Raw genomic sequence first — 26,028 nt, 5'->3', positions numbered from 1 at the left:
GCACAATAATTACAACAAAAAAATATATATATATTGAGGTGTTCAGCAGCAGCAGTATTCAGCAGTCGCACAAAACACGCCGCGCACAGCAACGCGTTAGGCAACGATATTTCAGACTGACAAAGATATGCAAAGATACAAGATAAACAGCTTTTCCACCATTTGTTACTGTTTTGTACACGTTGTTATATTAATTATAATTCAAATTCTGTTTTATTGGCCACAATATATTAATGATGAATGTTGAGGGGAGCACTTAATTTTCAAAAAGGTCAGGGGCTCGAACCCCCAAAGCCCTCCCCTCTGCAGTGCACTTGCCTGGTGTGTGTAACATGTCCATGGTCCTGGCGAAATCTCCGACACTGCTTTAATCGATTAACGTTACAGTGAATGAGAGTATGAGCAGAAACGAACACACAGGCCATAATGTGACATCTGTTAACCATAGTGTAAACAGATGACATCACAGGTTTTTCTATAAAAGAAAGTACGTAGCCTTCCTTTGTATGTAGGCCTAGGCAATTTATAAATTTATAATACGTACTAAAATATAATTAATATTGTTTTATTACTTTTGTATTAGTTGTTTGAAGAGTAAAAAAAAAGAAATTGGTCGGTCTTAAAGCAAATTTACAACCGGCAAGTCAGTCGGACTAAAATAAAAAACAAAACAAAAACAAAAAATGAGTCTGTCCTAAATTGATATTGATATTTGTGGATTTGTTTGAGTCTAGATGCTAGAAATATTTCAAAATCCACAAGATTTACAAATGTGCAAGAGGAGATCCACAAATGCACAGGAAGCGATTCACAAATGAATGCAACTTATGCAAGGCAGAGTTAAGTGTTTGTGACATCAAAATATATGTGGATTGTTTTTGTTATTCACAAATGTCATTGTATTTATTTGTGAATCTAATTCATTTTTGTGAAACTGCTGCATATAGTATTTGTGGATCTCATTCTATTGATATGTGAAATTATTTATTTTTTGTGAAGTGCTTTACATTTATTTATGGATAGCAATATATTTGTTTGGAATAATGCAACAATATTACCCCCATATTAATCATGTTCTTTTGTATTTTTTTAATGGTAAATGTTGATAGGTTGAATAGGTCAAATTGAACTATTAGACAGGCTTGAGAGAACTGGGTGAGGCTACTGCTGCAAATACTCAAGTGCCCCAACTCTGGTTCCCCAAATCTCATCTGTAATGAAATATCAAATCTCTCACTATTGCAGGAAGAAAGATGACCGTTTGGATTGGATGTACCAGGGTCCATCAGGCCAGATTTCTCGGGATGAATACCTTCTGGGTCGCCCCATTGACAAGCAGATCACCCAGCAGTATGAGGAGCCTGAGAGTGGTCCATCAGCTGAGACCGGCCTTCTTCCTGGTTCCATATTTAACCCCACAGGTTCTGCCTCTACTAATGACATGGCTGCTAAGATCAGAGAAGACCCTCTTTTTGAGATCCGGTAAGCTGGAAAGTATTGGAGTATTGACCAAAATGGAGTATTGACCAAAATGTCAAAGTTCATGTTCTTATTTTTAAAATGAGTGATTTAACAATGAACAAACGATGGCCCTTGTCTTTAAAAATGTCTGTAAATGGCTGTTGCAACACAATCTACATACTACCGTTTAGAAAATGTATGCTGTAGTCAGAATTATTTTGCTCCCACTCTATTGCACTCCATCTGTTGACATGCATGTGGTTCAAACAATGCTATGTTTGTTCTGTATATATGTGCATCAAACCAAAAGTCCTCTATCAAAAATACTTGTTACAGATATGTGTACTATTACACACCTGTTAGCAAAGTATGCATTATATATATATATATATATATATATATATATATATATATATATATATATATATATATATATATATATATAATAGGACAAAAATAACAAGTGTTGAACACAATTTACTTTAATACTGAAAAACTTTGACAAACCTTCAGGGTGTGTTAAATAGCCTGTAGATTGATCATTACTGTGACACATGAAACGAGAAACATAACTTGTAATTAGAAAAAATACAACTTTAGTAATTTACTTGCTGTACTAGGTTAAACAACTGTTTTAAAGTTAAAATTGTGGTAGCTTTAGCTTATATTTATCTGGGTCTGTAAATATTTTTTCAAGTGCTGGTTCCTTTTCGAACGGTCTGTGTCGAAGACGCACTGGTAATTCTACTATTCTCGAATATACTGAAGTAATTTGTAAAATCAAGCAGTGCTACTGCTCAGTCAAAACAGTGTTGAGACATCTTGGCTGGCCATTGGGAACTGCACGAACCAATGGCAGAACAGCGTAATCGGAGCGAACCAATGGGCACAAGCCTGCAAAGCTGGGTTCAAAGCCTGCGAAGTTGAGTACAGAAGCCCGCGTATAAAAAGGGCTCTATTTAGGAAATTAATTTTCTTCTCTTCTACGCTACACGGAAGTGGGTGCCCTGCACAGCACACCACCTTCTGACACTATAAACTGGTCCAAAAGACTTTGGTCCAAATTCTTTCCTCATGGCCCGTTTTATTTTGATTGTTGTGAGTGTAAACTGCGAGCCCGCTCTGATGTGGCTCCCTTGCATTCTGCCGCTATAATGGCAAGTAAAAAAAACAACATGAATTAAAAAAAAAAAAATTCTGTTTCTTCCACACCACACAGAAGTTGGCGCCCTGCACCTTTTGACACTATAAAACCCCTTTACAACATGGGAGAAGCTTTAAAAGCCATCCCAGGTGTGTCATAGTGGGTTATAAAAAAACAATTCAATGAGGTTACTTGCTCCAATTCTCTCTCAAATTAACCTGTTTCACAGGTATAACACTTTAGTGGAGAGCAACGTGACTCACATCCTCAAAACCGAAGTGGAGCGCCTATTGATGATATAAAAAGCTATAGAGGCGGTTCCTCCAGCAAAGAGCCAATCAGGGTTTTACAGTCGCTATTTCAACGTCCACAAAAAGATTGCGGTATCAGGCCCATCTTAGACCGCAAGATATCTGAGCAAGGCTCTTATCAAACGGCCTTTCAGAATGCTGACATTAAAACAGATCATCGCGCAAATCAGCCCGATGGACTGTTTTTTTCTCTGTGGACAACATGTCATCATGACTTTCGTAAACATACACGCCACCTTCTAAAGCCAAGTGGCGCGTTATCTGTATGCACTTTGAGCATGTATGTCTACGCCATGTGTTTCCGTGTGAATGTCTATGGCGAAACTAACCATTATCTCCCCGTGTATGTCTACGCCATGTGATTCCGCATGTGTGTGTACGCCGCGTGATTCCGCGTGAATATCTATGCCAAAACGAACCTGTGTGTGTCTCCACAATGTAAATGGATTTATAAACTTACTAAATAGTTTTTTTTGAAAATGCAGAATGTTTCTTGTGGTGGGTAGGTTTAGAGGCTGTGTGTGTGTGATGGGTAGGTTTAGGGGTAGGGGCCGTGTAGGGGGATAGAAAGATTAACTAAGCGATAGTGCGTTAATAAACATACTAAAAAGCTATTATGCATTTTAATAGCACGCCAAAGTGGCATAAGAATTGGTGTATCATACATATGCCTTTTCATGAGATCAGTCTGCAGTGGATCTGAAATCAGATCACTCAGTCAGTACATAGTTCTGCCATTTGGCTGTCTCTGGCCCCCCACACTTTAACGAAGTGCATGGATGCAGCTCCCTTAGACATTAGGGGGAGAGAGCGCATTCTGAACTACCTAGCTACTCATCCATCTGGAATGCCTGGGTCTCAGAATAAATACATCCTTCCTGGGAACAATTTTAGACTCTGACTGCACTGACTACACAGCAGCACCAACAGACCCCTGTACATTTTTCAGGGAATGCTTGGCGTAATGGCATCAGGCGCCCCCTGCAGTACTGGCTGAAATCACAGGTTCCTCCCCATGCATGGCATTAATAGCAGCTTTGGATCAAAGTTTGGCACGGCTGCGTCAAAGCCCTGGCCCCGTGGTTGAATGTGTGAGCTTGGGGACAGTTTTCCAGATGGATGGTGGTCACCATAGATGCCTCTAACACAGGGTGGGGTGCTTTGTGCGAGGGTAAACTAGCTTTCGGCTCATGGTCGAGCACTAAATCACGGTTGCACATAAATTGCCTAGAAAGGCTGGCAGTAGTGCTAGTCCTCGAGACTTTTCTACCACGTCTCAGGTCACCATGTTCTAGTCTGCACAGACAACGCAACAGTGTTCTCCTATATAAACCGTCAAGGCGGGCTCCGGTCAAGATGGCTCAACCAACAGGTCAAACATCTCCTATGGGTGAAAGGCAAATTACATTCACTAAAAGCAGTGCATGTGCTAGGCAGACTGAACCAGGGAGCAGACCCTTTCCCCAGACCCTCCATCCCCAGACAGTTCAAATGATAGGCAGAGGTCAATCTCTTTGCCTCCAAAGACAACTGTCAGTTCCCATTTTATTTTTCATAGAGCGAGGATGCACTGGCCCACGAATGGCCCAGCAATCTGCTTTATGCTTTTTCTCCAGTCCTGCTAGTGGCTCCACTTTGGTGAACCCACCACTAGTTTCCTGAGTTAATTCAGCTACTATCATCAGCCCCATGGCCAGTTCCCCTGAGAAATATCTCCTTCCTCAGGCAAACGGCGCAGTCTGGCTAGGCCTGCCGTGATGGTTAATAAATCAATGAATCTCATGATAAAAAAAATTAGCTTGATAATTTTTCAGGCCACGATGATTTCCATTTCCATGCTTGTTTGTTTTCCTCGTCTCTCTCGCTGACTGCGTGCACGCCTCGTTCGTTCGGATACGGGGAATGTTTAATCTATCAACGAGCTCTGCTTCACCTTCGTTGCTCTGATTGGTTGTAGCGCTATCCTATCGCGTGCAGAGGGAGTTTGAAAGACAACCGTTTATCCCGCCCTTTGAATTGAGCCCTGTCAATGGTGAGTTTCCAGACCAAACATTTTGATGTGGGTCTGGTTTGTCAGGCTAGTATCCTACAGTAACAATAGGAAACTCCAAGTACCATGCAAAACTAAATATTGAAAAAAAAATCAGTTCATGGTTTGTATGTGTATAAAGCCCCTTTCACACTGCACGTCGGACCCGCAATATTCCCGGAACATTGCCGGGTCGCCTTCTGTGTGAAAGCAACCACGTCCCGGGATTGATTATCGAATTCGACCCTGGTCGGGGACCTAGTAATATTGCGGGATTCGACCCGGGACGAGTGCTGTGTGAACAAAAGCCGAAACTAATGCCGCAACGTGTACGTAGTTATCGTGCGACTCCTAGAGCTTGTTTTTAATAATACAACCCTGCAGTGCCAGAAGAGCTAGTCAGTGTTTTAAACGCAGAGAGTGTTCGTATACAAAAGAAACTAAAATTAAACAAGCATAAATGAGCGCAAACTGGACACAAGTCGAGACCACGGAGCTCCTTACTATCCGCGCTGAAGCTGAGAACGCTCGCCATTATACGTCACATCCGGATGTCATGTGTCAACTCGACCCGGGACCGTTTAACATTGTGTGTGAAAGCACACATATTACGGTATTTCGCTGGCAGTGTGAATGGACCAAATCTAGCGGCCCGGGAACAAATGCCGGGTCGCATTATCCGTGTATTTGCCGGAATTGCAGTGTGAGAGGGGCTTGAGAGAGAGAGAAAATGTCAGTATTGTATTGAGACTAGAGATTATTGCTACTGCTTAAGTATTGTAGAGCTTGTAGTATTAATTTTCACACGCAGTTACACATTGTCGGTTAAAAACAAGAAAGTGGCTGGTAAAAACATTGAGTGGCTGGTAGATTTGGAAAGCAGATGGGCAAAAAAGTTAATTTTTATCCCTGGTTTACAGTAAATATAATCCATTTGTTTTTAGCAAACGGGAGGAGGAGAAGAAGCGAGGAGTTCTTACAAATCCTGTTAAAATGAAAGAAATCCAAAAGATGGTGAGTAGTATGCATTGGATGATATTTAGTGCTCAGAAATTAGGAGTTGACTCGATTTTAATTAATTACTAGGAATTTGACATTAACTTGGTCACACCTTACAGGAAGTTGCACTGAAAATGTAATTGAGAAGAATAGGAATTTAACCAGTTGCTATCCAAGAAATTCAACAGTTAATCGAATTTGGGCAAATGTAGTGTTATTTCACTGTGGTCCACAAAAGAAAGGAACGGACTGTTTTTAATTTATGAAACATGGTGTTTGACTTTTTTATGCCCCAGTGAACTTTTCTATTTAAAATAAAATCAAGAATAACAATTTCTTTGTTGTCTGAGTTCAATTATTGAATTGAATTGGAATTTAACAGGCGTTATTTGAATTCTGAATGGAGTTTCAACCATGATAACATTGGTCTTTGACATTTGTTTTTTCTACCCCTATAGTTGCGTCACAATCTTGAGAAGGAGAAAAAAAAGAAACGGAAAAAGGACAAAAAAGCGAAAAGAGAGGAGAAAGAGAGGAGGAGGGACAAAAAGCACAAAAAGAGGTGTTCAAGCTCTGAGGAGGAGGACCGGAGGCATAGGTACAAATTACAATTTTAATGTGCCTGTAAATTGTTCATAAATCTTTTTGCTTTTTTTTTTTTTTAAATATAAGTTACTTAACTATATATGTGTCTGTTTGGCCAACCAGGTCAAAAGAGGAACGATCCGATATAACCTCTAATGGACACCATAAATCAGGCTATGGGCTTCAAGTGAGTGATGTTCTCCATGGGTTTCTCATTGACATGTTTCTTTTGGATTTTTATCATTATCTTTTATTAAATGTTCATATTTGATTAAATTAATTGCCATTTTGCATTGTCATAATTAGGTCATGAACTAGATAGATGAAGGTAATAGATGCTTAGAGTAATAGGTGTTTAGAGTAGTTATTGAATCTGCACAACTTGATCCTGCACAATGCTTTGAGTTTTAGTTTTGAAGTTCCTATACAATTGTTTAACATGGATCTTGTAATTTATCAAATATTAATTTGTCTTAAAGGGATAGTTAACCCAATAATTCAAAATTTGATGTTAATCTGCTTAACCCCAGGGCATCAAAGATGTAGGTGTAGGGCTGTAGCTATCGATTCTTTTAGTAATTGAGTATTCTACTGATTATTCAATCGAATAATCGAGTAATCGGATAATAATTACTTTTTTCTTTATTAAAGAGCAATAAGAGAAAATAAGACCGGTATTTTAAAATTAACATCTACTTTGTTTTATTGCTGAAACTGCATACATTAATAACTTAAACATTTTTTTTTTAATGCATTCAATTGTCATATTATGTAAAAATCTATTTCAAATTACTTTAAAAAGGTAAACATAATCAAATCTAAAACTAAAAAAAAAAATTAACTAATAATAGTAAATAAATGGTAAATGGACTGCATTTATATAGCGCTTTTAACAGACCCTATGGCCATCCAAAGCGCTTTACATTTTACCTCACATTCACCCATTCATACACCGACGGCGATGTCAGCCATGTAAGGCGCCATCCAGCTTGTCGGGAGCAGCTGGGGTTCGGTGTCTTGCTCATGGACACTTCGACACTTGGTCAGGTGGAACCGGGGATTAAACCACCAACCTTTCGGTTTGTTGCCAACCTACATGAACCACTGAGCCACTGCCGCCCCAAATAACAATAATGACTAAACATTGCATTTATGTTGTGAAACTTAACTTTAAAGTTTTAGCTTAGGCATGACATAAGCCTTTACTGTCTTCTGAAGGATTTGTGGCTTTGTAAGAAGCAAAAAATATTGGACAGGAAACTTGGAAAAAAAGAACAAGATTAGAGATGGGCGTACTAGAGCTGCGTGGATTAGCTGTAACGTCACCAAATCCGCTGTTAAAAACAAACCAACCGATCATCACAAATTCAAATCCTCAGTGTTAGGCCGGGGACACACTGCAAGCGTGCCGTGAGCGTCTCGGCTGCGTGGCGTGTCCGTTTTTATTTCGGCTCCCATGTTAACTGGTTAGCGCTTGCATACTGCCTGCGTCAGCCGCTCGGCTCACGCGCGGTCTGAGCCGCGCGGAAAACGCGTGCATGCTTCAAATAGAAGAGACGCCTATTTTTCACGCGACACGCGAGCGTGTTGGAAGCGTTTCTAGGCAAAACAGCATAGGAAAATATGTTTATTTGCCATTTTGACACGAATACATATTAATAAATTACATTTTCATGTTTGAAAGTCTGTAGGTTAACATAAATGCAGCTATAGGCCTTCTTGTAATAATAAAAAACAACATAATTATCGATTTTGAAATATTAAACCTGTCAACACAGAACGAAATATTCTGTAGCCTATTTTGCCGTCAATACCATATATATATATATATATATATGGTCAATAAGCTACTGCCGACGTTGTCTTTGCTGTATCAATAGGCAATATATTTATATTTAACATGAAGTATAGGGCTTCCCAGCAGCAGCAGCGCCGAGTCAGACACGCTTCTGGTGTGCAAAGACAGAGAAAACGCCAGGCAGCCGCCCCGCGGCTGACACGCAGCAGAAACGCCACGCTTGCAGTGTGTCTCCGGCCTTAAGCATGATGTTATCATCATATTAGCTACACTGAATTAGATTGCTTTAAAAAAAATCTTCTTTGGCCAAATTCAATTTCTTAATTAACCTAAACCAGGGTTGACAACCTATACAGCACATGGAGGAGTAACTGCTGGAACCTGAGCAAACGCGAGAGATGAGTTTGTATTTCATTCAGATAAAGTACATTGCACGTACAGATCTACATTTTGAGCTTATCATTCATCATTGTAACACAGCTTGTTTTATTAAGTTAGTAGTAATATAAACATGATTAAAGTGTGAGATTTAAATTACCAAATCAATGAAAGCACTGCCCTGAAAGCACAAGTGTGCGTGAGTTACAGCTTGTTCTGATGTCTGTTGCACCCAGCGATGAGAACATTTTAATGGTTTATTTCGAAGATATTATCAAGTACATATAAAGTCTCATTAAAGATGTCACACACATCATAATGATGGGGATCCATGCTATTCACGTGTTTGGAGTTGCTGGATCTCTTCAGCTGATGCGCGAACTCAATTACAATGTCACCAAAAAAGTGCGTTTTTGGTTGCCAGACCAAGACAGTCCTGCACAGATTCCCCAAAAACCCCGCGTTAAGGCAACAGTGGATGCAATTTGCTTTTCCGGATCAGCAACTGAGTTGCGCAAAGGTTTATGTCTGTTCGCTGCATTTCGGTGCCGACTGTTTCATAAACAAGGCCCAGCTCGACGCCGGATTTTCCCGATCGCCTAATGCTGAAGGATGGAGCAGTCCCAACGATAAAGGTCCCAACGTTAGAACCGCAGGCGGTGAGTGAGACTGCTTCAAATGTCTGTGTTTTTGCCTATGCTCATCAAGTAGCCCAAACATGATCACGTATAGTTAGTTGATCAATGGAGCATGCGATGTGTAGTGCGTGTACAATTGTTTAGCTGGCCACTATATGTGTAACTTTATGTTTGTGTATTGTAAAAGCACTCCAAACAACAATACACAAAGAGTGGGGAAATATGTTGAACTAAATAAGCGCGCTTCTTCATTCAAATGTGCTACTATTCCGTGTCTTTCTATGTAAACACTAACTTAGCCTGCCGTGCAAAGCCAGTCCGCTTAATAACGTTACAATTGTCTACACAAACCACATGTAAACACACACACACACACGTGCACAACTGCACTTCCCACATGTACACCTTCAAAGACAAAAATACGACGATATAATTCAAGTATAAATATGTAAATAACACAAGCCGCTAAGCATATTATATAGTTAGTGTATAACTTGTACCACATAGAGACGTCCTGCTGTAGTCGTTTTTGCTGCTGCTCCTGTTCAACTGCAGCCTCTGGGTCTGATTCCGGATCATAGATGTATGGCTGTATCTGATTAAAAGCCATATTTTTATTTTGAATAAAGTTTTTTTCCCGCTGTTAGGGATGACACAGCTTTACGACGCACTCGACTCAACACAATAGCAGCGCGCTGCTGCACACGTCATTATTTAGCTCCGCTCACACGATACGCCCCCACCCGCTCGGCTTTTTTCGGAAAGACTCGGAACAGCGCATCTTTCTTATATAATTATAAAAAAAATAAAGACTTTTCGGAGATATGCAGGATGAAATGCTACTCTATAGGTACTCAAGATTGACATGACACTGACTGAAAATGAGTGTTTCACCCCCCCTTTAAAGAACGACACACATTTGTAGTGTTTTACAGTGAAATGAGTTATGCGTCTTTATTAAAATTAACACATTAATTTATCTCTCATCCTCCTTAAATTTTTGCGATGTTTACCCACCTGAAGCATATTCAAAGTCCTTACACAAAAAAATGTATTTCTGCAACATCCATGTCTAGTTAAATGGACTAAACGAAGCATTGAGGCAGATGATTTTTGCCTCGATGATTTTTTTCAATCTGAGTAACTCGAGTTACTTGGAATCGTTTCATCCCTATGTAGGCGTTTGTTTCTTCAGTAGAACACAAATTTTTTACAGATTTTTAACTTCAACCGTTGCTCGTATAATGCATGTCAATGGGGTGTATTTCTATGAGAGCCAAGTAAAAAAAAACGTATAAAACGAGTAAAAAACACATAGACATACGAATCCATATTAAACGGGTTTTGATGACACATTGATGGCTTAAAACACAAAACGATGATTTGTTTGAGAAACGTACTCGGTTACTTTCGTAACCTCAGTTACCTGAGAGAGGGAACGTGTATTGCGTAAGGGAAAAACTCCTTTTCTCGAGAATATGAAGCAAAACTTTATTAATAAAGGTATCTATGTAAAGCACAGTGCAGCTTTATGGCAATAGCCATGCGCGAGGAGCGCTCTAATTGGCCGGTCCGAGGCACCTGCAGGAACCTATGGTGAGGCGGCTGAGAGGAACAAACCAATGGGGGCGCTCCAGAGAGACCGCCGAAAAAGGAGCTTACATTTGCATACATGAGGCTATATAAGACCCTGATTCGCCATAGGTGTCAGGTTTTAAAAATCGACTGAAGCGATACCTGAGAAGCACGAACACGGCGCAGAACGCAATACTCATTCCCTCTCTCAGGGAACTGAGGTTACTAACTGAGTACGTTTCCTATCGAGAGGTTCCTCGTATTGCGTATGGGAACAATGTAAAACGCTGTGTGTGCTGACTGACCCAAAATCCCCAACTAAATGAGGGAAGTCAAAAAAACTCTAAATAGACCGACACAGGCGGGCTTCATAAGGAGAATGAAAGAACCGGAAGAGTCGGTTCGTTTGAACACCTTACCGGACATAGTCGGATCTATGGTAGAGTGTAATGGTGCTTAGGAACGATTGTGTATAAGCGGAACGCAATATAAGCAATCGTGTTGCCAGGGCTTCTTCAACTTCCTTGGCAGTAAGCGCGCGCTGCAGTGAGAAACGCCTGTGACGTAATCTGCATTCTTGACATATCCAACAGCCCGAGTTCACTTACTCTAGTATTCTTACTCTAACTTACTCTAGTATTCTCTGTCCGCCACGCTTCTTCAGCGCGGCGGCGGCAGAGTGACGAGAGCTTCGGTTCAAGTTTGTTTATATACTCTAGTATTCTCTGTCCGCAATGCTTCTTAGCGCGACTGAATAAGAGAAGATGAAGAGTGAGGAAATCTGTCTGTCCGTGGGGCTTCTTACCGCGACTGAACGAGAGAAGAGTGAGGGAAAAACTGTGTCCACGGCGCTTCTTTAGCATGGCGGCAGAGTGATGACAGCTTCGGTTCGAGTTTGTTTATTTACTCTAGTATTCTCTGTCCGCGATGCTTCTTAGTACGACTGAACGAGAGAAGAGGAAGAGTGAGGAAAAACTCTCTGTCCGCGGCGCTTCTTCAGCACGGCGGCATAGTTATGAGAGCTTTGGCTTGAGTTGGTTTATTTACTCTAGTATTCTCTGTCCGCGGCGCTTCTTAGCGCGACGGAACGAGAGAAGAGGAAGAGTGAGGAAAACTCTGCATTGGCAGAGTGAAGAGAGCTTCGGCTCGAGCTTGCTCATGTCCTCTAACATTGTCTCTCCACGGCACTTCTTCAGCGCGACGGAACGAGAGAAGACGGAGAGTGAGGAGAGCTCCGTTTTTCCACGGGGCTTATTCGGCGTGGTATAACGAGAGAAGAGGGAGAGAATCCTTGCATAGAACAAGCCTGTAAGCTCTTTGAAGTGGCTTTGCAGCGGCAACACACACACACACACACACCACAAAATAAAGGATATTTAACGCCGCATGGCGTAGCTGGAACGCAAGTGGCTGAAGGCTGAGACCTGGTGGGAATCTGGCTTCCTCAGGTCTGCAGGGATGTTCGGCTGGTTGCTTTACGACGGCGGTTTGCTTGATTCCGGAGGTCAGCAATGGTGTCGGTGAAGGAGATAAAATCTGACACCTATGGCAAATCAGGGTTTTATATAGCCTCCTGTATGCAAATATAAGCCCCTTTTTCGGCGGTCTCTCTGGAACCATAGGTTCCTGCAGTTGCCACGGCCCGGCCAATTAGAGCGCTCCTCGCGCCTGGCTATTGCCGTGCAGCTGCACTGCGCTTTACAGCTGTACATAGATACCTTTATTAATAAAGTTTTCTTCATATTCTCGAGAAAATTAGTTTTTCCCTTACGCAATACGAGGAACCTCAAACCACTTCCGCCGCTTGTATCCTATTGAGATACACCATATCTTGTACATTTGACCTCACTTGCCAGAAGTGATGGTACTTAGGATTTTGTGAAGTGTTGTATTTGAGTGACATGCAGTTTGTCTGCTGCATTAAAAATGTTGATGCTGTTTTCTCCACCAGCTGGAATGTGTTAACCTTAGCCATAGCAACTCTTAACGGCCACCAGGACTAATGGACTAGTTGTACAAGGTGACGTTTTTCTATTTCCTTTATTATTTAAACGACTTATTTGTTTTAAAGTGTAATAATCATCTCAGAAAAAAATTACTTCTTCTGTCTGGCGCTGTTAAAGTAAAAACTGCCTGGGGCAATATACGCTGTCAAGCTGTGTCATTGTTCCAACATTATCTTCATTACTTTTTACGAAATAAAAAGTTTACCCCTCAGAAAAATGAACTTTCCTCTCTTATCAACATTATAGCCTGGTGAGAGCGAGGCGCGCGCTGTCACGTCATGTAAGGACGCACACTCAAAAGTAATCTGGTCCGGTCGTTTATATGGTGAAAAATAGACTGTAAAAAAATTAATAACGAGTATGGATTGCTGGTTATGTACTGGTTTACTAAAGACGCAATTAACAAAATGGCGGAAAAGAGCCCTAGCATATCCTGAAAGCTTGTAAAGCTAGATTTAAAATGACAATATATGTTATTATCAGCTAAAGACTTTTAGAAATGCTGGTTGAAATAAAAGGCTGCATGAGATTAACCAATCAGCATGTTCAGCGCCCAAGTTCCACACTCGAAAGTTCTTGAACTTTAAAAAAAAAAGTACTACTTCGCAAGCAGGGCTGTTTGAAGGGGGAAATATTTACCTGGATCTTCATTTAGACCCTGATTCCTGCGGTCGAAACACACCCAATACCACCCCAAAGTTCCTAGTTCCTGGGGAAGGTTCCTCCTCTAGTGGCTCTCATAGAAATACACCCCATTGACATGCATTATACAAGCAATGGTTGGAGTTAAAAAATTTAACTTGTGTTCTACTGAAGAAACAAACACACCTACATCTTTGATGCCCTGGGGGTAAGCAGATAGACATAAAATTGTAATTTTTTGGTGAACTATCCTTTTAAGCCAGGGACACAACAAGCTTGGCGTCAGGCAACGTTGGGCCGTTTTTGAGCATTGGCTGACTTTTTGTTGTGCGTTCCGCACCGTTGGCTCTAGTCAGACACTGTTCGTTTTTTTTTTTTTTTGGCCGATTCAACATGTAGAATCGGCATTGCGCCATCGATGAGAGAGAATTCTAATTGGCTGCTCAGCTTAGCGAATGAGTCAGTGCTCAAGAAATAAGTGCAAAAGTGAACAGGCAGAAGGCTATTTATATTTGAATTCTAATTGGCTGCTCAGCTTAGCGAATGAGTCAGTGCTCAAGAAATAAGTGCAAAAGTGAACAGGCAGAAGGCTATTTATAATTGCGTCATCTTACCTGAGCAACACTGGGCAAATATTTTATAATAACATGAGCAGAGTAGAATAAAGAACATGATCAGTGTGATTCATATTTAAAACTTACAGTTTTAAAGGTACAGTATGCAACTTTTCTGCTAGAGGGCGCATATTCAAAACAAAGGCATAGTTTGATGATGCCAAGTTTGAGGGCAGCATCTTGGGATATGTGGTCTTCACCTCACACCAGTGGGAAAGAATCGGGATAGGACTCTGGCAGAAATCATGTCAATGGATGCGGTTATTAACGTTACTGTAGTATGAAGCAGAGCAGGACTGAGTGTTGTGGAGCTTAGCAATTGAGCTCAAAAACCGCTGGAGCGATTGTTAATGATATGAACAACACGCACCTCGCAAGCAGTGGGACTTTTATTATGTTGGGACGGTCTCCAAGTGCTGGCGCTATTTCTGCTTTTCAGGTCATGACTATGAGGTAACGTAGCTCTGTTTATCATATTAGATACATTTGAGTGTGTTAAAAATGATGTTATGACGTTACTCTGTGCGTTCGCTAGGCGCTGATGTGACACTTGTTGCACACTGCTAAGAATAAAGCATTTCTACAGAATAAAACCAAGGGTAACGCATATATGAAGTAATTGATAGGCGACTCCCTCAGACGCTATGCTCAGATTTTCCGGCTTCTTGGTTAAAATAGCGATTTTTCTCACAATTTACAAATAGTTGGAAACATTTGGGATTAAGTACTTAACTGAACAAAATATATAACACTGGCCTAGTGGTTTTTGGATATTTTACTGCAAAAATATTACATAGTGCACCTTTATAAATCAATCACACTGATCATTTTCTTTACTGCAAGTGCTGATTTGTGTATGATTTGTATACCTGCAGTCTTAGTTTTGCTTTCCCTTTCTGAATGACAAATATATACTAATTAGGGCTGGGCAATATGACGAAATATATCATCTGGACGATAGAAAATGTCTATCATTTTATATAAGGCTCTATCGCTTACGCCACGATAAGGCGTTTACGGCCAAATTTTACGTCAAGATGCACCTCACGCCACGCCACGGCATGCCCATGCACGCTGCAATACATAAACAAACATGGAGGAAGACGGTAGTAGACACGGTTTAGACCAGGGTAATTCTCAGAGTAATTATGCCAGAGTGGTGGCATAAGCGCTCAAAACAAACTTCAGACACAGACGCTGCTACGGGCTTTTACGCGTGGCACACCATATAGCCATATATGTATAGCCATATAGTCATCAACACTTGATGACTGCTCTGTCAAGCCCTCGTCGTCAGTGAGGAACCTGGGTGTGCTCTTTGATACCAATCTTTCATTTGAAAGCCATGTTTCTAGCATCTGTAAAACCGCATTCTATCATCTTAAAAATATATCTAAATTACGGTGCATGCTTTCAATGCAAAATGCTGAACAGTTAGTACATGCGTTCATGAGCTCAAGGCTAGATTATTGTAATGCTCTACTGGGTATTTGTCCTGCTCGCTTAATAAACAAACTCCAGCTAGTCCAAAACGCAGCAGCTCGAGTTCTTACTAGAACCAGGAAGTATGATCATATTAGTCCAGTTCTGTCAACACTGCACTGGCTCCCTATTAAACATCGCATACATTTTAAAATCTTGCTTATTACTTACAAAGCACTAAATAGTTTAGCTCCCCGGTACTTAAGCGAGCTCTTAACGCATTATACTCCATCACGTCTATTGCGGTCTCAAAACTCTGGCCAGTTGATAATACCTAGAATATCTAAATCAACTGCAGGCGGTCGATCATTTTCCTATTTAGCTCCTAAACTGTGGAATAGTCTTCCTAGCATTGTTCGGGAAGCAGACACACTCTGTCAGTTTAAATCTAGACTAAAAACACATCTCTTTACTATGGCATACACATAGAACATTTTTAACTTTCATTATTCAAATCAATTGACTGATTGTTAGGCTGCATTAACTAGGTCAGCCGGAACCGGGAACACTTCCCATAACACCTGTAGGGCCCTATAAAATCCGTTTTATTTTTTCCCAAATTCCGTTTTAATTTTTCCCAAATTCCGTTTTAATTTTTGCAGATTCCTTTTTTTCCGTTAAAATGCTTGGCAATTCAGTTTTTTTTACCCTTTACTGTTTTTTTGGTGAAAAAAGAGTGAGCTTTTAATGTTAATATTATAGAACATAAAACAAAAAATAGGAATGACCTTAAATTTATTGAGGTAACAAACATCACATTTACTTTTTAGGACAAATATGATATTTGACATAACACTGCACTTCAAGTACTTCAAATATTAATGGTTATTAGCTTTAAACTTTCCGGTAAAATAAATTATAATAGTTTATATAAGTTAAAATGAAAGTGCTCCAGTACCTTTTTTTTAAAAAAAGAACTAAAAAAAAAATCATAAGAATCATCTTTTACATACAGTACTATTAAGTAAAACATTTAAAGCTGAAAATTAACATTAAAAAAAAACATTTCACCATGAAATCATGTAGTGAATTGTTCTGTGTGTTTAACAATCACCATTATGATATCCAGAGCTGTGAAAAATAAAAATACACGAAAACACAACACTGCTTGAAGTTTTTTCCCCCAACTTCAAAGGCCCCTTTAAATGATTAAAACTAGATGCTTCATTTTAACTTTAAGGTTACTTATCATGTAAACTACCCATAGGCTACAGCATGTTAAATGCATGTTTGGAACAGACTAACAGAGGCGAAAACGGTCGCATTTGCAGCAGATATGCATTGCTGCCTAATGTGCCCATTATAAATCAAAGCACGAGATGACAGGGGTCGAGCAGAACACCGGAAAATATGACAGAATGGACAATATTTGTCTGTCTGTGCAACACACAAGCCGCGGTTTAGGTGCACGCGCGACCAGTGCTGCCTGAGCACAACGAGCGCGCGGCTCCCGCTCTCCATGCGCAAAGCTTTTGCGCCGCCTGCGCGTGCAGTGTGAAACCGCCGTTAGCGTAGAGTTTCTTAACTTTTCCGCTGCCGAAAGCAGAGCCGTGGAGACCAACTTCGCCATACTTTCATTGTTTTGAAGGGTGAGCTGAAATGACGGGAGGGGTTGTGTCGCGGAGATTTGCTTCCCCCTGTCTGCACTTTCCTCAGACATACGTTCTCCACCCACACGACACAGAATTTCATTACAAATATGTAAAATTCCGGGGAAATCTGCGTTAACACCAGATTCCGCGTTTATATGCCAATTCCGCGATTCCGTCCGCGATTCCGTGATCGCGGAAATTATAGGGCCCTACACCTGATGTACTCGTTACATCATAAAAAGAGTGGCATCTACGCTAATGTTAGTCTCTCTGTTTATCCCGAGGTTTATCCTGGATCTGGGCCCTGTCCGGATCGGATGGTGGACCTGCCTGGACATGACCAACGCATCCTGGAGTGTCTGCTGAGCCGTGTCAAATGGTGTCTCCTCCGAATTTGCCTCACTGGCACGACATGCTCAAAACCCGTCTTCGGCGCAATAATTCCGATCTTTCATGTATTCATACTCTTGTGTAATCGACGCCCCATCCTAAATAAATCTGTCTCTTCCGTGATACTCTGAAATTTTGAATATTCCAATCTAATATGATTTCTGACCTGTAAGGTTGCCAGAATAATAATCTTACACGGTGTGTTAATAGGCCAGAGGAGAACTGGCACCCCGACTGAGTCTGGTTTCTCCCAAGGTTTATTTTTCTCCATCATGCCCCGATGGAGTTTTGGTTCCTTACCACTGTCGCCTTTGGCTTGGCTTGCTCAGTTGGGGACACTAAAGATATGATCAAAGTTATTCAACTTATTATACAAATAAAATGTATGAATTAGGTCTTATTTAATTCTATAAACTATAATACTGATCTGCCAACATTGTCGCTATATGATAGGTTAGAGTGGGCTGATAACATCACTGTTTTCTCCAGTACGACTGTACAGCCAAATCTAATTTTGTCGCAATATTGTCCTGTTTGACACTGTGAAGCTGCTTTGACACAATCGTGATTGTAAAAGCGCTATATAAATAAAGTTGATTGATTTATTGATATATTGAAATGTTTTAATGGCAGGTGTAGGGATGGCGAAAACGAAACATTTTCTTGACCGACCACCGAGCCTCATTGGCTGGTTGAAACCGGCTAACCGATTATTTTAAAATATGCTGCGCTATTTGAAATAACAGCCGCGAGCCGCGCTCCAGCTCTCTCTCTCTCTCTCTCTCTCTCTCTCTCTCACACACACACACACACACTGTCCTAGCGCTGCCGCCTCCCTTCCACTTGCGTCACTTTTTTAAAATCCCCCACAGCGCGAAACATGAGTCCCGCAAACACGCTGCCGAGGAGCTTGTTTTTAATCTGAGGACAATGGCTCCTTAGTTTCGAAATGATTTGGGTACAAGGTGATCGCGTTGAAAATAAAGGTGTTTGTACAGCTTTAGAAGCTCATTTGAAACATTGCCGCGGCTCATTTAAGAAAATGACAGCTCCGAAGAGACGACGCTTAGTTCGAGGTAACGTTAGTGCTAACAATAATAAAGAAAGACGATCAACACCTTTTGTGTTACCACTGAAATGTAGATGTAATATTTCCAAATGTAAGCCCATCTTAAGCGAAATGTACTCTTCATACTGTCATTTGCCCTGACTCTAACCTTGAGTGTTTTAGCCTGTTTACTTTTTGAAAACCTTGTGAGCGCGCAAACCCAAACGCTGTGACCTTGTGCCAAATGTTTTTATTGGTTTATTAAGTACAAACAGGTGAGCTATGAAAAATTGAGTGGGAGGGATTTGTTCACTTCACACAAAAGATTTTGGAATGAGACGGCTAACTGTAGTAGCGTTTAGTCCATTGTATAATAGCCTAATTTAGAGATCACTTTTTTTTTTTAACCGACAACTTGGATCGTTAACGTTGATACGGTCAACCATCAGTCAAACGGTCATCAGTTAACATCCCTAGGCAGGTGTTAACTTTACCAACAGTCTTGCTTGAAAAAACGGTTCTAAATAAAATAAAAATGTAGTTCATACTACCTTTATTTGTTTTGTATATCATTTCAAACTGCATTTCCACATTGCAATTTTGTATAGACTATTCATAAACTGAATTAACAGAAAAATTGCTATATTGTTATGTATCTCGTTATCGGGATATCAAATGAGCTATATCGGGATATGAAATTTTGGCCATATCGCCCAGCCCTAATACTAATTATATCTGCTTGCATAGACAGTTATCTATCTCCTTTACACACAGGAGTAGAACACTCATACTAGTTGACTGTTGCCTTTTGGTGTGTTCAGGTGCGTTTTGTTATTTAGGGTTCTTTCCCCGATGCAGGCGACAACACAGTCAGCTTTCATCAGTGCTAGTTCTTTGGTGTCAGTTTGGTGTGATTGATACCTTTTAAAGTTACCAAAAATCAAAATCAAATAGAATCTTACAGTATTTATTACCTGAGCAACTGGGGCGGCAGTGGCTCAGTGGTTCATATGGGTTGTCTATAAACCAGAAGGTTGTTGGTTCAATCCCCGGTTCCACCTGACCAAGTGTCGAGGTGTCCTTGAGCAAGACACCGAACCCCAGCTGCTCCTGACAAGCTGGATGGAGCCTTACATGACTGACATCGCCGTCTGTGTATAAATGGGTGAATGTGAGGCAAAATATAAAGTGCTTTGGATGACCATAGGGTCTGTTAAAAGCACTTTATAAATGCAGTCCATATTATAAATTATTTTTTCATGCACATCATTATTTTTTATTCATGTGCCCCTGTAATCTTTAATCTAAATAATTAAAGATTACTCCCTTTCTCTTGCAAAGAATCTCTTCTCTGATGACATGTTTACTGCCATGAAGACGGGGCAACCTGTCACTCACATTAGATCCACCTATAGCAAACCACAATGATTGACTTATTCAATCAGTTCCTAATGAACTAAATCAAAACCCACTTGTTTTCTTTTTGGAAACTTCCGTTTCATGCCAACTTTCTTCTGTTTCAGTTACCAGAAAATAGATCCCATCACTCTTCAGCATCTAACCTCACAGATCACCATTTAAGAGATGGAATTCAATCCCCGTTTTCTCAAAAAGCAGACAAGTACAATCGTTCTTCTCGAGAGGCAGAGCGAAGACCTAAAACCAAAGCCCCCAGTCCACAGAGAAGCACAAGCCGCCGTCAAAGACCACAGTACACCAATTACAGCAAGTATGGCAATTCATTGAGTTGCTATATCATGTAATAGATTAAATTATTAAGAATGATTGTTTTTTTTTTTTTTATCTGTGTCAGTCACTCTGAATTTGTCTTATTTAAAACGTCTGGGATGAACACACTTGTTTTGTTTGTTTTGCTGTAGAAGACCTTGTCAGCCACATAATGCAACTACATTTCCCCCTTCTCTCAGGCGCCTCTCAGCTGAAGAGTTGGAGAAGAAGAGAAGGGAAATGATGGATTTTGCCCTCGAAAGAGAAATTGAAAGGGAAAGCAATGTGCAGAGATACAAGCAACAAGAGGAACAGGAGAAAGCCAGAGACTGTGCCAAGCAGGACCGTCATGCTGGCTTCATACAGTCAGTATTTTTATTATTGAAACCAGAATTCTTAATACCGTTGCACTGTATTTTTTGAGAAGTCTAATTCTGAACATGGTGGCCTGGTTCACCATACAAGTTGATGGTTTATGTCAGTTGACTCAGAAGTCTGAGGATCAGGAATATTTTAATTCTGTTCCAGCATATATGCACTTAAAGCATTAAGAAATTATTTGGATAACAATACAATAGGTTATCCAATTACTAATTAATGTGTCTGTAATCTTGTTACAGTGAAATGAAGCTAGAAAGTGCTGCCACATCGTCTCTGGAGGACCGTGTGAAAAGAAACATTCACTCCATTCAGAGGACCCCTGCTGCTCTGGAGAAGAACTTTATGAGAAGATGAACGTTTACCTCTGTCTTTTGTATTTTACTGGTTTAAGATTGTTTTAAGGTTTGACATTTTTATTGAAGCTTGTGCTTGTAAATAAAATGCAAAGTGCTCTGTCCTAAACAACCTGCATCAGTCGTGTGTGTGTGTGTTATAATGTCTAGCATGCACACAATTTTCTTCTTTTTTTGTACAGTATTGTTGATGGTAAGATTGGTAAATGAAATTTTTGTTTTGTTTGTTTGTTTTTTACTACAATAACAATATAATTTTTTTGAGCCTGGTGTAGTTTTCCAAATTAATTCAGAAGCTTGTTTTGCCCTAACGAAATCTATATTTTAACTTTTTCATGCTGATACAAAATTGTTTGAGAACCTAGATTGTCCTTGTAACATTTAATATATAAACCCAGCAGCAAATAAAATATCACAGTCTGTAATTTTTATGCTGTATTCAGTTTATTGCAAGCTGTCAATGCTTCAGAGCAAGATAATACTGAGATTAAGGAACACTCTTCACAGATAATGGCTACAAGTACTCAGACTCACTTCTTTCAAAGAGTGAATGTCACATGATGAGTGTGGATCCAGGAAAGGGAACAAGCATATATGATCGGCAAGCATGTCGATTGTGGCGGGTGCCTCAGGTATGAACCTGTTGGTTGCCTGTGGTTAGCATGCTGTTCTGGATTTCCAGAAGTAGTTCTTGCAGCCTGGCTTTCGCTCTTTTTCTCCATTGTCTCTCCTCGTTAGGTCCAGTCCACTCTCTAGTAATCCCAGAGATGGGCTGTCAGACTGGATGGCCGCTGGGTCTGAGTTACTGAGCAACCACTGGAGCTCTGGAAAAGAGTATCTCTCTGGCATCTGGAGAATTAAAGTATTTAATCAATACTATATTATGCCTTAAAACAACGTGCTTCCAAGATGATGCATTACTTCTATTCAAATGCATGTATGTTTTGAGTGTTCGCATAAAACCTTACCTCTTCATCTGCTAAAGTGCCATGAGATGCCTGTAGCGCAGAGTTCAAAACCATGTGAGATCGACTGCCTGATATGATGCCTGCTGTCATGGCCAAACAGAGCAGAGAGACTGTGAGGTGAAGTTGGGAGGAGGCCATCTCTGCTATCTTGAAGGATGTCTTGTTCAACCTTGGTTTAAGCCTTTCTGCTGCACTGTGCTCCCTTAATGTGTGTTTTATACTGGGACCTCCTGCCCAGAGTAAAATTTTGTTACGCACTGAGAAGTTTTCCCATTTAAATATTAACAAAGCTGGTATTTTTTGATGAGATGTAACTTGGTTTCCATCTTCATGGAAGTTAATTGGTGTTTTTCCTGCTGTCTAAACAGAGGGCATTCAAATGAATCAATACCCCCAATAAACCACTAATTACCCGCCATTACATTGATCAGTTGCTAGAGTAACCTCCCTTTCCAAAGTTTCTGGGTCATAAATTCTTGACGGCTATCGCTGTTAAATGGATGTTACTAGGAAACAGGACAATGGACACATTTTTTTTTTAAACAGGTTACTTCCTACATCTGGCAAAAAAACAAAACAAAAAAATTCTAATGAAACTAATATTCTTTCTGCTTGTGTTCACTGCTTGAGTGTCTTGTTTATATTTTTCACTGTGGATTGTCTAATTGAAATATATGTATATGTTTTAATGAAAATTATAGAAAATGCCATGTTTAACATTTAAATCCTCAATTCAAAGGCAGATGGCAGAACTCTGGTTTGGGTTCTTTATTGTCACTGTAATATATCTACACAGTGTGTGATATTGCTCATATAAACAAAAATGAAAAAGAAACGTCCTCTCAATGTTTTCAAACTCATACAGCAACTCATTTCAAGGTTGTATTTACATTTCAAACCTGTAAATATTTGTATGAACATTAAAAGATTCAGCAACATAAACTGATGAAGTTTAAAAGACATTTGGCAAAATGGAATAATGGAGGAACAAAGACCCTGTTAAATAAATCTCATACTGGCTTAGCTCTTCTGACCTCATGGGCTTTTAAAGCCTAGAAGAATTGGACTTCATATACTTGGCACAGTTAGCAATACATAAGGCCATGAATGTCAGGGTATTTTGCATTCATTTTATTAATACCATATGTTTGTACCTATGACAATGAGATTATATACCTGTTAATTTCCTTGAAAAATTGTTAGAGACAAATAAAGTATTTTCCTTGTGAAAAAGTGCTTAATTGTTATGAATAATTAATTATGTAATGGAATTCTAAACCTTTTTAAAAAGTGCTCTTTGTAATAGGCAATTTAATTTAAACTTTAAAATATATAAATTAAACTTTAAAGTACATTTTAAAAAAAATATCTTGTCATAAACTTGTCACGCTTTTATTGCACGTTTAATAAACGTTAAATAAACGGCCACCTGCTGCTTTACAGTTTTTTTTTTTCTGAATTGCTAAAACACTAAATCCCATTCTCTGAACCAAATTCACAATAGCCACAATCATTAAGTCAAATAAATCCCTCATTCTGTAAAATCTTAAACAAGCTCAGGCTCAGACACTGTTTGCAAATCTCATGCACACACATTCTCACTCACTAAAATACATTTTGCTCTGTAATGCACTTGTAATGAAATGTTTCAAAATGCTAAACACAGGCAGGCAAAATTAAACAACTACAAGTGTTGTCATCGTTTACACACAACAATTAAAAATTGTTCATACACTGGTCATGTGACCAAACCAACAAGTCAGATTTGACATTAAAAATAAATCAAAATGTTGCACTGAATGCCAACAATTGATGGAGCTGAAAAAAAGAAGGGGAAAAGGATGGAGAGGAGAAAAGAGTATGTGTAAGCAGTGGTGAACAAGGAGGAAGAGGGGGAGAAAGTGCAAAGTGTGGATAAGGCAGGATCTGGCACACCAGAGGGTTTTTCCCATTGCCTTGCAAGAGATATCATTCCCTGATGCTGAGGCAGAATAAAGTTTTTTTTTTCTTTTCTTCCAATTGCTAGCACACTAAAATGATATGCACTTCACAATTATTTAAACAGACTCACAGAGAGCAAAACCTCTCGTCTCCTAAAGTCTAAACATATTTTCTGCTTTACACATATTTTGCAATTAAAAATGCCACTTTTTAAATGCCATGAACACAGCTCTGCATAAGACACAACAATCTGACTGTCACATTTTCCATTTCAAAACACTGCCATTCAAAATGACACTACAATGAGCTTGGCCAATACATGTGCCACATGGCCAAACACCTCAATGGTTGATTTGTACAGTTTTCCTCAATTGTTTACACACAAATACTGGTACTTGAGACACAATGGCCAAAACATTTAACTCATGTACCAACCCCCTGAACAAATTCTGCTAAACGACAACCACAAATCCTACTTTAAACTAAAATTCCAGTCTAAAACACACCTTTTTTTCAATCAATCAACTTTTATTTATATATCGCTTTTAGAATGACGATTGTTTCAAAGCAGCTTCACAGTGTTAAGCAGGACAATATTGCAACAAAATCTGATTTGGCTGTACAGTCGTTCTGGAGAACAGTGATGTTATCAGCTTATTTAAATTTATCATAGAGCAACAATGTTGGCAGATCAGTATTATAGTTTATAGAATTAAATAAGACCTAATTAATTAATTTTATTTGTATATTTGGTTGAATAACTTGGATCATAATTTTAGTGTCCCCAACTGAGCAAGCCAAGCCAAAGGCAACAGTGGCAAGGAACCAAAACTCCATGAGGGCATGATGGAGAAAAATAAACCTTGGGAGAAGCCAGACTCACTCAGCCAGTTCTCCTCTGGTCTATTATCAAACAATGTATGATTATTATTCTGGCAAACTTACAGGTCAAAAATCATATTAGATCGGAATATTTAAAATATCTGGGTATCACACAAGAGACGGGTTTATTTAGGACTCACAGGAGTATGAATACTTGAAAGATCGGAGTTATTGTGCTTGAGATGGGTTTATTGAGGATGACGTGCTGGTGAGGCAAATTCAAAGGAGACACCAATAGACGCAGACACTCCAGGATGCGCTGGTCATGTCCAGACGCAGGTCCACATCCAATCTGGACACGGCCTGGATCCGGCCGACTGCAGTAAACCCTGGGATAAACAAAGAGACTAACATTAGTGTGGATGCCACTCTTTTTATGATGTTACGAGTACATCAGGTGTTATGGGAAGTGTTCCTGGTTCCGGCTGACCTAGTTAATGCAGCCTAACAATCAGCCAATTTATTTAAATAATGAAAGTTTAAAATGTTCTATGTATATGCCATAGTAAAGAAATGCATTTTTGGTCTAGATTTAAACTAACAGAGTGTGTCTGCTTCCCAGACAATGCTAGGAAGACTATTCCAGGGTTTAGGTGCTAAATAGGAAAAGGATCGACCGCCTGCAGTTGATTTAGATATTGTAGGTATTATCAACTGGCCAGAGTTTTGAGACCGCAATAGACATGATGGAGTATAATGTGTTAATAAATAATTTAGAATATTTGTCCCTACCTATCGAATGTGCCACAATCCAATCCAGCAGGTGGCAGTAATGCACCTTCAACACAACCATTAATCGGATCAAAGCACAGCTGAAGCTGAACAGACTTCAAGCATGAAAAGAGAGACACAGGACAATGACCGTGTTTTTTTTTTAAGTAAGGTAAGTAAGCCTACAAAGATATATTTATAAAATTCATCTCAATTTTAATTTAGTGTTTTCATTCATCTTTATTTTTTACAACTTGTGTGCTTCTCCTGTGGCCTGTTGCACAAAGCCGGTTTCAGTTGTTACCCAGGTAAGTTCGAGATTAATATTAGAGCAAACTCTGTTTTTTTTGGGCTCAAGAAGATGGATTGGTT

At 39.7% G+C, this 26,028-nt stretch overlaps 2 protein-coding genes across 2 annotated transcripts in view; one reads left to right on the top strand and one right to left on the bottom strand.

The window, feature by feature from the left end:
* Positions 1 to 21,585, top strand: part of cwc25 (CWC25 spliceosome associated protein homolog) — a 29,314-nt gene extending 7,729 nt beyond the window's left edge. Inside the window, exons 3-9 of the mRNA XM_067454403.1 lie at positions 1,246 to 1,482; positions 5,890 to 5,959; positions 6,403 to 6,542; positions 6,653 to 6,716; positions 20,216 to 20,421; positions 20,621 to 20,785; positions 21,041 to 21,585. Of these exons, the coding sequence (XP_067310504.1) occupies positions 1,246 to 1,482; positions 5,890 to 5,959; positions 6,403 to 6,542; positions 6,653 to 6,716; positions 20,216 to 20,421; positions 20,621 to 20,785; positions 21,041 to 21,155 (997 nt within the window). The 3' untranslated portion in view covers positions 21,156 to 21,585. The remainder of the gene's footprint in view (positions 1 to 1,245; positions 1,483 to 5,889; positions 5,960 to 6,402; positions 6,543 to 6,652; positions 6,717 to 20,215; positions 20,422 to 20,620; positions 20,786 to 21,040) is intronic.
* On the bottom strand, positions 21,580 to 22,705 carry sst2 (somatostatin 2). The gene is made up of 2 exons (XM_067454406.1): positions 22,123 to 22,705; positions 21,580 to 22,003 (listed from the first exon to the last, which is right to left on the bottom strand). Exons 1-2 carry the CDS (start codon positions 22,258 to 22,260, stop codon positions 21,812 to 21,814), a joined length of 330 nt encoding a protein of 109 aa, XP_067310507.1. The 5' UTR covers positions 22,261 to 22,705; the 3' UTR covers positions 21,580 to 21,811.
* Positions 22,706 to 26,028: the final 3,323 nt, after the last annotated feature.

This window comes from Pseudorasbora parva, chromosome 9, assembly GCF_024679245.1.
Source record: "Pseudorasbora parva isolate DD20220531a chromosome 9, ASM2467924v1, whole genome shotgun sequence".
Lineage (NCBI taxonomy): Eukaryota > Metazoa > Chordata > Actinopteri > Cypriniformes > Gobionidae > Pseudorasbora > Pseudorasbora parva.
This window is presented reverse-complemented; position numbering and strand designations above follow the sequence as displayed.

Excerpts from the sequence above, each read along its gene's own strand:
- sst2 (XM_067454406.1), bottom strand. The coding sequence starts at position 22,260 with ATGGCCTCCTCCCAACTTCACCTCACAGTCTCTCTGCTCTGTTTGGCC. Across the intron at positions 22,004-22,122 it reads GCACTTTAGCAGATGAAGAG|ATGCCAGAGAGATACTCTTT; the intron begins GTAAGGTTTTAT and ends TTAATTCTCCAG.